Source organism: Caloenas nicobarica, chromosome Z (genome assembly GCF_036013445.1).
Source record: "Caloenas nicobarica isolate bCalNic1 chromosome Z, bCalNic1.hap1, whole genome shotgun sequence".
Taxonomy (NCBI): Eukaryota; Metazoa; Chordata; class Aves; order Columbiformes; family Columbidae; genus Caloenas; species Caloenas nicobarica.
This window is the reverse complement of record NC_088284.1, coordinates 60,693,608-60,708,626: the sequence shown is the minus strand read 5'-3', so window position 1 is coordinate 60,708,626 and position 15,019 is coordinate 60,693,608. Positions and strand designations below refer to the sequence as shown.

At 40.2% G+C, this 15,019-nt stretch overlaps 1 protein-coding gene across 3 annotated transcripts in view; it reads right to left on the bottom strand.

Moving 5' to 3' along the window:
• RIC1 (RIC1 homolog, RAB6A GEF complex partner 1) overlaps positions 1 to 11,189 on the bottom strand; it is a 52,986-nt gene extending 41,797 nt beyond the window's left edge. For all 3 annotated transcript variants that reach the window (XM_065656632.1, XM_065656634.1, XM_065656633.1), the window contains exon 1: positions 10,457 to 11,189. In XM_065656632.1, coding sequence (XP_065512704.1) covers positions 10,457 to 10,597 — 141 coding nt within the window. In that variant the 5' untranslated portion in view covers positions 10,598 to 11,189. The remainder of the gene's footprint in view (positions 1 to 10,456) is intronic.
• Between the last annotated feature and the right edge of the window lie 3,830 nt (positions 11,190 to 15,019).

Below are 15,019 nucleotides of genomic sequence, written 5' to 3'. Positions count from 1 at the left end.
GTGGCTGATCTTTAAGCACTTCTGTGCTTCAAGCATTTTAGCAGCAGGAAGAAAACACACCAAAAAACTCCAACTGAACAAAAAAACATAATCAAAAAAGTTTTAGAAGCTCATTAATGCACAACAATTTTCTTTCTATATTGCTACTTTTACAGAACACAATGACAGTATTTATACTGTAATGTTCTTGTGACATTTATTCACGAGAAAGCTATTACACTTTAGAACCTGGAAGAATGGTCTGCATACACAGCAGCTATAAAATTTATAAAGTTGATTTCTAGACTGATACCATTTTGTGCCTTACAGATGAGGACTAAAGGAGTTAACATTAAGAGCTCAAGCAATCATTTTTGTCTTCTTACAGTTTAAGTAGGTTCCTTTCTTATTAGAAAGCAGACACGCTTCTAATTCAATAGGTCACAAAGGCTACCTAGCTAATGGTTAAACCATAAATATTTCACTGATACAATTTATTTCCATATACTTCACAACTCAAAAGCATTCTTTCATATGTGAGGAAAATCCTAACATACAAACTATGTTACTGCTACAAGGTTAACAAAGCTAGAAAGGCAGCTTGCTATCCTGCTCTGCTCATGCAAGAGAAATGGTCATTTTACATCTGAAGGCATTTATTACATCTGAAGTGACCGAAGATGTATAACGGCACAGTATTATATTCCATAAACAGAACTATACCAGCCTAAATTTAATTACTTGTCCCAAGTAGAAGAGGCCATTAAATACACATTTTAAGAAAAATACGGGCCTAGTTAATACAGTACTTTTCTCTAGTTAGTTTTAGATATTCAGCTCATGGCCTGAATGGAAATAGTCAGGATTTAGATTCTATTACACAGAACTTTTCCTAAATCTTTACATTTGTTTCTGTTGGAAAAGCCAGCTCTCCATGTCACCTTCATGAAAACTCCATGGTTTTTTCCCTCTTCACACTTCTCCATGCAGCTACTAAAGTCATAAAGAAATCTAGGTAAACACAACTAATGAAACATGAACCCTGTCTCAAATAAGTCAAGATACTGGTCCTCCTTTTTATAATGCTTAAAATTTGCTTGCTGTAAATATTAATGGTAGAGAGACAGCTTTTGGTAAAACTGGTGATTCTAGAAACATAGCAAGTGACCTAACAAATAAAGAATTGGATTTTTTAAAAAAAAATATGTCTACAGAACAGAACTAAACACGTTCTGTTTTTAAGGAAGAAAGAACAGAAGGCTAAGGAAGAAAGAACTGAGTAATTCTTTAATCAAATTGCAACTTAAACCTAGAAAAAGCTTCCCAAAATAGATAAGAAGCATTATCTTCCATTTCACAATATGCTGCAGAGAAAATCTAGTGTTTTGATACAGTACATTTTGCCTCTCAGAAGGAAAGTAAGGTCAGACAAAATAGAAGCTGCCAGTTACCTATCAACAGTGGGGGTAGATACTCACAGGATAACAAAAAGGATTAGAAGGAAAAAAAGGGAAAGATAACCTCAAAGAGAATATAGCAGTACCATTACCAAAGACTAAACAAATTCTCCAGTGCTCTAGCTAATGCTACTGAAAGAGAGAAACAGAACTTCTTGTTAAATATACTTCTCCTTCCCTTCTTATACACCATTCAGCTACCTTGGCTACCTTTTCACAAGACACACAGGAGCTCTTACTCGGAAATCTTCACACTTCACAACAACGCCTTCCTAGCATAAAACATGCCTTCTTTACTGATGTGAGATTATGACAACATTCACAAGAGACAGCTGAAAGCAATGTGTTTCAGATGACAAATACAGAAATTGCAAGCTAGCTTCATGAGCAAAGATAGCTAACTCAAACTATTTTAAAACTCACTTTTGTTTCATTATTAGCTGTTGTTGTACAATAAGAATTCTTTTAGACCTTCCACTAAGAAAAATGAGTTTTGCATCAACATTAGGACAAAATACCTAAGCAAACAATTAAAAAATGAAAAAAAACCACAAACAAACCAAAAAACCCAAACACAATCCAAACTACACAACCATGGTGAAATAATTGAAATCATTTGAATTTGTTAGTATTTTACTTAATTTTACCTGACCAAATTTGCCATCCTTCCCATTTCTTTTTTTTAAGCAATAACTATGAGCAGCATAAGTAGCCTCAGGACACTGAGCCATATCCAGCAGTTTTTATGGCTCAGAATACTGAGCCATATCAAGTTATACAAATCCTGCAGCAAATTCTCTCAGCAAGCTCAAACATGACATGTCGCTTCACTTGCCTAAACACAGAAATGTTACCACATTTGATGTAAATGAAAATCAAGTAGACATTTAAACCCTAACCTAAGATGCGAGTGTTGCTGTGAACAGGCGTCTTTAAATAGGACAAGTAGAATAGACTTGAAAAGCAGCCCTCACAGGACCAAGTGTCTGTCCTAATTGAGATGCTCAAAGGGCTCCAGAGAAAACAATACATTAACCAAGTGGAGAAATGTATAATCATTTTTTGTTTGATAGAATATAAAATAATAATAAAATGAATTTTGCTTAATTTGGATTCTGTGATTTGTTGCCGGTTAATGATAAACTGTGCATACAGTGGATTTAACAACTTAAGTAGGTCTGCTAATGCAATGGAAAACTACTGGACTAAGTTTGAGAAGTAAACACCTAACAGCATGTATGCATTCAGACAATTGAAACTTCTAAATGCTCCTTTATTTTTAGTTGCTCTCTTAGCATTAATTCACTTGAATCCAGAAGGTAAGAGAGCAAGACAGGAACACTGCCATTTATAGTCACACAAAACATTAATGAAAATATGAAGTGATGCTCTTGCTCAGGCCTGTGGATGTTCCTGTAACACTCCAGCACTCCTATAATTTTTATGCAAAACAAAGAAGTAGTTACTATGTCTGTATTAAACATGAATAACAAATTCATATTTTCACCTAAATTCTAAGAATGTTGCATCAACGATTTGATCTAATCATACTCAAATTTTTATGTATTGCAAAAAGTTAAATGATTTTTTTAAAATAGTGATTAAGTTGCACAGTCAAATTATTTCTGCCCAAATAATAGCCAAGAACATTGAGAAGTTCTGAATGTTTTGCCCAACATGTTCAGTTCTGTACTATATTTATTTTGCTTTTTATTGTATCTATAAATCCAAAGTCATTTGAATTTTAAAAACAAGTAAATTTCACAATCCTTAATTCTGCCTTCTCTCTTTAAAATGATTCTCATTCTTAATGCCACCAATTCACTATTATTAATTTACCTTCCAAATAATTTTTTTGTATTTAATTACAGCCTTCAAACACTGAATATCTGGAAGACTAGCAGTCTTTTCACAACTGATAGGTCTAGAAAGAAGACTCTTGTATTTGCTGAGAGCATGCAACAGTATTAGCAGCTGACAACGTGGTATTTATATGGGTTTGGGTTTTGTAATGGAACACCAATACAAGAACCTGCATGGCCATAGAAAACTGTCAAAATCCTAATATTCTCATCTTCTAACAACTTAGTATTCTAGACATCAAAAATTAATCTAATTTAGAATCCAGAGGCAATTTCTTTCAAAAACACAAACATTCTGTTTAGTTTTGTAAGACAAATACTTCAACGCTTCCTTAGGCTGTAGACACAACACAAAAAATCAAAAGCATGCTGTTCTGATGAGCTTACAATCTAAGGGACAAACACACAGCTGGGAGAAAACAAAACAAAAGCCTGGTGACATTGTGTACTTTATCATTAGATGGTCTGTGCTCCACTTTAAAGGTTGAAGCTTTGTATGTTTATAAACTAATAAACTAGAAAGGTAAGATGGAGAAAAGGATGGCAAAAATGCATGCATAAGGAAGAGGGAAATTCATTAGTAAGGACCAGAATGAAAAAAAAAGCCATTTTGCCAGCAACAGAGCTACAAGGTGGTGAGAAAAGAATTTCTAAAAGTATAGTTAATTATAAAAACATAACTCTTTTAATTCAGTTTTAAAAGCAACTGGAAAGCTTAGAATCAGCAAAGTATCCACCCAAACAGAGCAGACACAGCTCCTACTATTGTACTTAATGTAAGCTACTGTGAAAGAGTTCAATATTGTACTTCATATGAGCTACTGTGATAGAGTTTAAAAAACAGAAGTGCATCAGAGCTGTCAATCACTACCTCTCCCAAGTGAAAGTTTTCAGTCAACCTACTGCTCAAAAATGCTGCCAATAAGAAAGTCCATTTTCTACAGATCTTTGCAGCTCCTCAGCCCCACAAATTGCCAATTGCTTTAATATGGATTAAATGGAATTGCATGTGATGGAGAACAGACTCACTAACCTCAACTCTGATATTATACTGGCAGGCAAACGACTTTGTTATGTGCAACTAATCGGACAGTCAGAATTCATAACTGAGGATGCTTCTCTCTTTGTGCAAGTTGTCATGGTTTAACCCCAGCTAGCAACTAAGACCACGACAGCTGCTTGCTCACTCCCCCCACCCTCTGACTGGGGTAGGGGAGAGAACTGAAACAGAAGGCAGAAACTCTGGGCTGAGATAAGCACGATTTAATAGGACAATAAAACAATACTAATATTCTACTACTAATATATAGAAATTAAAAACAAACACCAACACCCAACACCAAAAACCCACACAACACCAAAAACCCACACAACACCAAAAACCCACACAACACCAAAAACCCACACAACACCAAAAACCCACACAACACCAAAAACCCACACAACACCAAAAACCCACACAACACCAAAAACCCACACAACACCAAAAACCCACACAACACCAAAAACCCACACAACACCAAAAACCCACACAACACCAAAAACCCACACAACACCAAAAACCCACACAACACCAAAAACCCACACAACACCAAAAACCCACACAACACCAAAAACCCACACAACACCAAAAACCCACACAACACCAAAAACCCACACAACACCAAAAACCCACACAACACCAAAAACCCACACAACACAAAAAACCCACACAACACAAAAAACCCACACAACACAAAAAACCCACACAACACAAAAAACCCACACAACACAAAAAACCCACACAACACAAAAAACCCACACAACACAAAAAACCCACACAACACAAAAAACCCACAAAACCAAAACAACCACAAAACACAAAAAAACCACAAAACCAAAACAACCAAAACACCAAAACCAAAACACCAAAACCAAAACACCAAAACCAAAACACCAAAACCACAAACAAAATTAAAAACGCTCAGTATACTCCTTCACAAAACTCCAGTCACGCCAAACAGACTGTCTCAGAGCACCCTGGTCCTGAACAGCTCATCCCAGAGAGTGAGGAAAGATGTAACAGGCAGAAACGCACAAAGGCCAACTGAAAAACAGCAGAACAGCAAAAGGACAAACTAACACTGAACTGAACCAGAATGGAACCAAACTAACGAAACGGAAAACCCAAACTAACAGAACTAACTAGCTGGAAAAGTCAACTCTAATTATATATGAAGCATGACACTAATGGTAAGGAATATTTCATTTATCAACCTGGATGTCAGTCCAGGTGCTGTCCTGCCTGTGCCCTCCTCCTACCAATTTGCACCTGCAGCTGGACATCCAAAGTCCTTGGCTTCCCTGGCAACAGCCAGTGAGGTCTTACACTCTCTTCAAAATTCTCAAAAACACAACTAGACACTAAAAGAAAAACATTAACACTGCTTGTTTCCCTAGGAGAGAGCTATCTCATTATTCTCATAGAAAACCTAAACTAAAGACTGTGCTAGCTATGAAGGATAAAAGATTCTAGCTGCACGAAGAAAATTAACTCAATTTCAGTTAAACCAGCACACAAGTAATTGTGAAACATTTTTCAGGGTTAATCCATTTTATATTAATACAGGAGACACTGAAAGCCTGGTAAGACCTACACAGGACAATTTTACATTTCACATGATAAATCCATCGGTCTAAGAAGTACTTCTCATTTATTTAATTATGTAACCACAAATACTTCTTTATAAAGAAGCAACAGCACAATTGTTACTGTTATTGACGTATAAAAATAAATGGCCTTCTGAGACAAACATCTGATGAGTATCAGCAAGAGGTTAGCATCTCAGGGGTTAAATTACTAAAGAAAAAACAGCACAAGAAGCAAGACCTTTTAGTCTGCACTGATGCTGTGTCATATTGTTCACAATACACAACCACTTACATCTTTATCAGGACATCTGTTGACCATTTTGCAATCACATTTCACAAAGAAATTGTACTGAGATTGTATTTAATCCTATCTAGGAAAAGGCCATAAAATAATTCAGTAAGTTACTCTGCTTACAGTTCTGAAATGAAAGTATAATCCAGAAGGCATGGTGAAAACATATCTTATTTTCTTCTAATGGCCACCTGTAATAAAAAAGACTCCAAACTCAAGTGCATATTTAAAAATATATTTATTAATAAAAAGGATGAACTATGAGCACTGGTGTCACAAGTAATTCCTTCTACAGCATGCCGAGATTCCAGGTTGCGGAGATCACTTCTGTAACAGAAGCACAGTCCCCTGTTTTGTCCTATTTGTTTAAATAATGTGTATGCTTAGATTTAAAGCATGTATCCAGCTCAATTTTAATACTGCAACAGCTAGAGACTGAAAAGCACACAAGATTTGTAAGAGCTGTCTGAACATAGACTTATTCAGCATTGAAAATGAATAGAGATTATTTAACAATCTAGGATTCCTACATGCATGCTTTACTGTAAGGTTGTAGTTCATTTGGGTGATCTGATTCAACATTAGATCATAAAAAAAAAAATCAGGAAGTTTAAAAACAAGAGTAGATGCAAATCATAAGCTAATAAGCATCTGGGTATTTAAGAAACGCTCCTCAAAATTAGTAGCTGGGGCAAGGTACTCTTGGCTTCAAAGAGCTTACAAAACTGGTTTTGACTAGCAGAGTCATAGCAGATAGTCCAAGAGCCTACAGTTTTCATTAAATATTGAAGGCCAGTACTTATTCCTGTCATTGTTACAAATTGGTTAAGATTAAAGAAAGGAAACACTGAACCATGTTTATACAACATATACCAGCCTATTCTTGTTGCACACAATTAACCCTTCAATACTTACTAAGGGAACTCCACTGATTATCACATCTCCTTCCTTGTTTGCATACATCTTCCCTTAATATCTAGAACCCTATGGGTGAATATGTAGAATTCCCTGTATTGTCTCAAGCTCTTATTTCATGACATAACCAAACCAATTTTAAATTAAAAGCTACAACTGTTAGAGGAGTAACACTTCCAATGAGCCAACTATAAGGCTCCTTCGATCTCTTCATAAGCTAAAAAACCCCAGGCTTCTATATGTTCAGCATGAACAACTCTGTAAAAACCATCACTAGTCCACCTTAAGAGACACTAAAATACAGGTGCAAGCAGGAAAGATCACAACATTTAGGACTGCCCAGCTGCCTTGTGAAACCTCACATTTAGTTCCCAAGTCAATCTATTAAACATCAATTGCCTTATTTCAGCATTTCAGAAAGCTTCTTTCATGAACTGAAGTTTCTCATTTCAAGCATCCAAGTACTTAACACTAACAAGCTTCCCAATATCATCAATGAAAACTGTTTCATTAGCCCTTAATGCCAAGGAAAGCTTCTGAGGTACCTAGACCATGAACTACTTCTGGTTTAAAAAAAAAAAAAAAAAAGACTTTGAACAGCAGCCTCCAGAGTGGGATGCATTTAATATATTCCATTGGCATGCAAGAAGAGAATATTTTTTGTACCATTAATAAAGTAAAAATTTTAAAAATGTGTTCATTTCAGCTTTATCTAATTTTTTTCTTCTTTTCAAACACTGGAACAGGCCTCCCAGAGAGGTGGTCATGCTTGATGCCTCAAGCCTGTCAGTGTTCAAGATGCAGTTGGACAATGCTCTTAACAACATGTTTAAATTTTTGGTCAGCCCTAAATTAGTCAGCCAGTTGGACTATATGATTGTTTTAGGTCTCTTGCAACTGAAACAGTCTATTCTATTCTAGTTTTTAATGTCTATGTTGTGTATGCTTGATAATGTGCATACTAGTACAGTAGCACATGCATAGAATTCATAAAACAATAATAACATACACATATTGGGAGTGCGTGCTCAAAATCTTTCACCGATACTGTGCATGATCAAAAACATTCACAATGATCAGTGGTCTTTCCATCTACAATCCAGTCTCTCCCTGCAAAATAACGTGTAGAATAGTCAAGAACTTTTTGGCTCAAAAACACCAACAGAATTCCATCTGTTTTTACCTACACCATTTACCCCAGTTTCTGATCTTCATACATTTATTGTTTCCAAACCAGAAAACAATCCACACTTCGGGATAAACTTTCCTTAGTTCCATTAGCTGTTAGCACAAGGCAGGTGAAAAGGAACTTTAAACATTACCACCTTACTTGAAAAATACACATACTGATGTAAATTCATACACCTGGCAGTATTTCAAAGTGCCCCATTCTGGAAAAATTCAAACCAGAACTTCACCAATCTCATCACCTCATTCTTAGATGAAACCTTTCATACATAGTTGAGATAGTAATGTCTGAACAAGAACATTAGCCTGAAGGCTTTTCTACTTCAAGAAATTGAATTAGTTCAGCCTGACCAGAATTTAGCCTTGTTCCAAAGAAGATACTTCTGACAAATGAAAATATTTTCTAGAATGCAATAGTTTTTGTTTTACAGAAGTGCAACATACAATTTTAAGCTTAACGTTCAAAACCAAACAAAATCCAAAACACGCACACGAACCCTGCCCCTTTCCCCTCTGCCCCCCAAAAAAACACCACTATAGCAACACCCAAACCCCAAGCTATATGCATAAAAATGCAAGAAATTATCTTTAAAAATGCCCTTAACAGAAAGCTTTGTCTTACAGAATTTTGCTAACAGCTGGGTGCCCACAGAAGTAGTGAGATTGTAACACACTTTTTAGTCTAACATCAGTCAGTGACCAAGCCTGGCAAAGCCAGCACCTTCCTCAAAAGCACCCATTACATACTAAATTAAAATGTATTTTTAAAAATGTTATGACTTGTAAGTTTGCTCAACTATTCTGCATCGAGTGGTTCCTTTTAGTGCTGTGTCTGTGGCCAGTTACACAACATTTAATATTTCAAAACAAGTCCAAGTATGTAAGTTAATGAACATTGTCCTCAGGAATAGACCATAAAGTAAACTACCTTCTAGACAACAGGGCACATCTTGAGAAGCATTCTACAAGCCCGTTCTTTTTTTTTTTTTCTGGAAAAGCAGCTTAGTTGTGCTCTGTTGATGGACTACAACTGTAAGTTTAAAAACTAGCAAAAGCTAGAAAAGTGCACACTTTATCTATACTATGTGCCACAAACCTAAGAAAACAGAGGCCATGTGAGGATGTTCACACAGCATAGTTACTGGGCTAGGATGTCCTAATTGGACAAAAAACCAGCATCAGCACCCCACCCAAGAAATAATTAACAGCCATGCAGAGCACAACATAAGTTAAAGTGATGAAATCTCCACATAAATTATAACAAGATTTTAAGGGTATGACTGTCATTTGATACCTTATAGTATTGTCTTTCTAAAACTGGATTGTTAGTTTTCTCCTGTAATCTGAGATGAACTCTATAAATTATCTGGAGTTGGAGATATTTATAGACAGATTTAGGGTCTAATCTAGGCAGCATTTAAAAGGATCCACCATCAAAATTTAAAGTCAATATCACAACTGTTTCACTGACTGCATAAATTGAACCAACAAACAGCATCTTTGTTACCACGCTAATTCAAAGTGAATTAATAGCAAGGCATTTAATGTGAATTATTCCAATAGTGTCAAACTGGATGTTGCTAGAGAAGCAACTTCCACGGAAAAGCCACGACAATGCTTCTGTTTAGTACCACGAAGCTTTTAAACTTTTCACAAAAAGAAAAGTTTGCAAACTTCTGTGTTACATTGTGTTACACAGAATGTCATAGTCTGTCCTGTGTTTAAAAAGTTTCCTATCTCTTACGTTCATATGTTCTTTTATATAAAACACACAACACATGAAGGCAGAAGACATGAAGCATATTTGCAAAAAAAAAGCATTGCTACAAATATTTTTAAGCTTATGTGCTATTTAACGTCAAAGCGAAAAATAAAGTTGAAGTCTCATTTTCAGGAATAACAGGTGTTAATTCCAGGAACATTGATCTTACATATTTTCTTAACACTACATCGCTATCAGTAAACATCGTGGCTTAACTCCTCTGATTCAAAAACGATGGTGTATTCTGTAAGATCTGGTGCCAAGTTTCACAACCCTTTCTGGAACAGGAACGAAAATAAAATATTTTGCAGATGAGAGGGCTTTTCAGCTGGAAGAGCTGGGTCTGAGGGTTAACAAGTCGGATACTCACTCTGCAGTACCAGATGCTTAGCTGAGATGGGGATAACACCGCGAAGAAAGCTCTCTGGGGATCCGTCTGGATGTGAAGAGGTTGCTCCAGGGACTCCAGAGGACACAACAGTCTCTTGGGCCAGCCGCTGAGAAAATACATGGCTGTAGATTTCCCTTCCCGAGCAGCGGGCTCTCAGCTCACTCTAGCCTAGGCGGGGGGCGGCGGGGACATTAGCCGAAGGAGAGATGCAGGAGGGCTCGCTGCCTGCTCGACGGCCTCCGGACGAAGGGCTCTGACCAGCGGCGCGGTGCCGACCACGCATAATCCCCAGCACAGCGGCGGGACCCCTGTGCTCACCGTCACCGTCCGGGAGGGGTCCGGCCAAGGCCTCCTCGCCGCCGGGGGCAACGGGCCGTCGCCCCAACCGCCGCTGCCGCCGGTGCTCTCACGCGGGCGTGGGGGCAGGGAGCGCTGCAGCCGCCGGGGGGAGGAGAGTCCGGGGAGGGGCGAGGGACGAGTGGGTCGCGGCCTGGGGGAGGCGGCGGGGGAGGCGGCCGGTCACTGCTCCGAGCGGGCTCGCGGGAGCTGCGGCGGCTGCAGCGGCGGTTCCTCCCTCCTGCGGCTGCCTCGCCCGCCCACACTCCGTGTCGCTGTCGTCGCCGCCGCCGAGGCCCCGGCCGCCATCTCCCTCCCGCTCCGCTCCGGCACCCGAACGCCGCGGCACCGAGCGCGACGGCGGCCCCGCGGCCGAGAGAGGGGGAGGGCGGAGAGAGGCGGAGGGCGGGGCGGGGCCGCGCAGGGAGGCGCTCATTGGCCCTGGCAGTGGGACCGCGCGGAAGTGACGTCAGAGGTGTGTGAGGCTCCCGGCCCAGAAAGACTCCGTGTCAAGGTTCCGGGCGAACAGGCGCGTCCCAGCGTCGAAGGCGGGGCGGGAATGAGCTGGGGGGCGCATGCGCAGGAGGGGGAGGGGAGCAGTGACGCGAGGGAGGAGCAGTGACGCGGGAGGGTGTTCTGCGCAGGCGCGCAGCGGCATCGCCTGCCCCTGGGGGCGTGCGGGTGGGGTGCGCGGGGGTGGCGGTTGGTGACAGCGTTGGGCGGTTGGTGACCGGGGCGTGCGCGGTCCCGCTGCCGGCCTCGCGTCACGGGACGTGTCCGCGGTGGGGTGGAAACCGCCCCGGCCAGGCCAGCTGGGGGGCGCCGTGCTCGGGTAAGGCGCCGGCTCCCGCCGCCGGCGGCCGGGCTGCTGACGCCTCACAGCCCGGGGAGGCTCGGGCTTGGCGGAGCCGTTGCACCGAGCAGGTCCCTCTGGCGCCCAGATGCAGAAGTGGTTTGGTCACCAGGGGCGCCGGGGAAGGCCGCTGTAGGGCGGGAGGACGATTCCGGGCGACAAGGGCTGTGAGTCGGCAGCGCGGACGTTGCCGCCGAGGCCGCGTTTTGGGGACGCGGGCACAGCGGTAGGGAGCGGCGGCTCGTGCGGTGCGGGTGCGGCACCGTGGTTGTGGCGTCAGGCCTCTGCCAGGCACTGGCACAAACATTTCTCTCAAGGGTTGAGTTGGATCAGGGATCCGATTAATCTAAAAAAAAAAGGCAACTTTTATTCTTTCTAGGTTATTTTTCATCCAAGACCTGCTCCTTAATCTTGTTACCATGATTTTCCAAAATTAATTTATTCACACTTTGAGAGTGAGACCACGTGGTGTGAAGGATGAAAGGTAGAAACTACAGCTGTTGCTTTAGATGTAGTGAGTGAGGCTTGTTAGTCTCCTCTTGTAATTGGAAAATAAAAGGAGATAGAGGACAACTAAAGGCAGATGTCCACACCATTGCAAGGGCGGTGCCTGTGTTGGAAAGAAACAGCTGCTGGTGGAAATAATCGGAAGTTTACTTGAACCGGTCCCCCAGCACTGCTTGTTAGAGGAGTTCGTCTGGACTGGGCTGCCATGAAACAGGTCTCACTGCTTGCAAATTACCCAGTTCCCATGGAAGAACATTGTCCCAACACCGGAAGCCTGCTCTCTCCTGGCGTCTTTGTGCTATTAAATGGTTGTTGTTATGAATACCACGTTCCAGCTGAAATATTTCCATCTGAACACAAACGCAAAAAAAGTGATTTATAGGGATGCATATGTTACAATCCAGGCAAAACCATAATATACCTCAAAAAGTGGTAAAGAATCAAAATACCAAGCTAGTGCATACCTTAGACTTTTAAGTGGGCAACTTGGAAATGTATTACCATCAAATTCCCTGCTGTCAGATGCCAGTCAGTGCTTCTGCTACAAACACCCTCCTCGCTATAGTCTCTTTTCTGAACCCATTTTGGCCTGCTTTTTTGATAGCCAGCCTTCTAAATCAGGAAGTTGAAATAATATTCAGGAGTGTAGCAGCATCTCATTTATTAGCTTCCCTTATATTCCTCGCATTACAAAATAAATGCCACAAAATAAATCCTGAAGAATAGGTATGACACTTAGAATCGTCTTTTTGTATTAATTATGCTTTTCCAAGTTCATCTTACTTGCTGAAAGTACAGAGAAATTTCTCAAAGCAAATCCATGAAACAGTAAGGGGCCTGTGTGTCTTTCATGCTTCTTTGTAGCTTCCTTAGTTAATGCTGCAGCATCCTGACACAGGTATGTATAAGAGGCAAACACGCTTCTAGCTCATGCTGTTCCTGTGGAACAATGCCGAGTTGTGTGCTGAGAGTAATACTAATGAAGGAAACAGCTACCGCTGTTAATAGAACTACATTGTATGATTTTGTTCTGACTACACTGTGCAAAAAGTAAAGAGGCTGAATCCTTTGTAATGTTTGCATTGCTGTGATTGTTGCTTTCTCTGTGGAGAAGCATGAGGCACATAATTGAAATTAGAAATAATGATGGTGCAGGGTTTTGTTAAAAGCATGACTATCAAAACTGTCACACCAGTGATACTAGTGTCTAAACTATGTCATTTTGGTACATTTTTGTGGGCTGAATCAAGAACATATTTAGATACCTGGAATGGTAATTTGATTATAGACTTTTTTAAAATCATAGGCTGTTTGTACTTGAGTACATGAACATAAGCACTTTTTTTTCATGTTGTGGTATGGGAGTGTAACTCAGAATACCCTGGGATGCAAAAGTTTTGTAGAAATGAAATGCACGCAGAGGACCAAGCTCACAAAAGTTTCTTGAGCAGATCTGGCAGTGGCTACCAAGGCGCAATTACAGGATATAGCAGTGGGACTAAGATAACAAAGCTTGACAGAGTTGTGAAAGCCCTTTATGCACAGAGGTCCAGTTGTCAGTTATCATCAAGTTCACCTAACTGAAGATAAGACTTGCTTGCAGCTGTCTACTCGGCGACAGTTGTGTTGTTTTGGGAACGGCACTCGTGGGATAGCTGTGTCCTGAAAAGGAAGAGCTGCTTGAGCAGAGCTGTGGGAACATCCAGAGACATTGAAATATCATAAGCCCAAATATATAAATCTCGATATTAGCAAGCTAGTGAAAGAGGGAAAACTGCTCGTGGCAAAAGTAGATCTGGGATGAGAATGTTGCAGGAGGGTAAGTATTCTGCACAGTTGGCATTGTGAGACTCCTGCTGTTGATTTGCAGCTATTGCCATGAATTGTCGTTGAGGCTGTGCAGCGTGCTCTCACCTAATGTTCTATCTGCAGGGATTGCATGAATAATTATGAAGGGTCAGTCCTTGTATGTGAAATTTTAAAAAAAGACCCCCTCCCCGCACTGTTATCACTGCGAGCAACAGCTAAAAGGTAAAAAAAAAAACCACCAAAAAACTTACAGAAAAACTTTTAGTGAGACGTGGTCGTAGTCAATGGCATAAAGTTTTTGTCAGGCTGTTTTAAGATGCAGGCATTATGTCATATAAGCTGCAGAAAGTGTGTGACAATGTGTGAGCATCTGTGCTATGTACATCAAAATATCTTTATTAAGCCATCTGAAATTCTTAAAACTGTGGAACAAATGAGTCCTTTACCTTGCAGATTTCTGCTGCTGAAATGTGAACATTGCCACAGATTAGCCTGTTACTTTAATTCCCCGTTTTATTAGTTGTTCTTTGAGCCACCAAAAATTGGCTTTTTCATTGGGAATAGATCCACGTTGAACTAATTTGCCTATAGACCATCTACAGGGATTATTTCAGAGAGTGAGGTGTAATGGTTTTTAACATCCTTAAAGATCAAATCTAAAGAAATATCAATATATTAATATCAGAATTTAAAAAGAAACCATAACAGTAAAAGGGAAGTTACTTGCTATAAGACCACAGCAAAATCTTACGTATTTTAAAAGGAAATTAAGAAAAGATGAAAACAGTGGATTAAATGCTGATATTACTCAGCTGCAAAGCCGTGAGTAAAATAAAGCACAGAGAAAAATCACGCTGATTATTGGAGACATTTTCTGAGTTCAGCCAAGAGAGTCGGAAAGAGTATTCCTGTGAAGAGACTGTTAGGAATAAGGGGAAGAACAGTTTATTATAGTTACTGCAAAATCAAAGTCAGCAATAGGTGCTTATGTAAAGTAAGGTCATAACCTGAAATACTGGGACAATACTTATTTATTA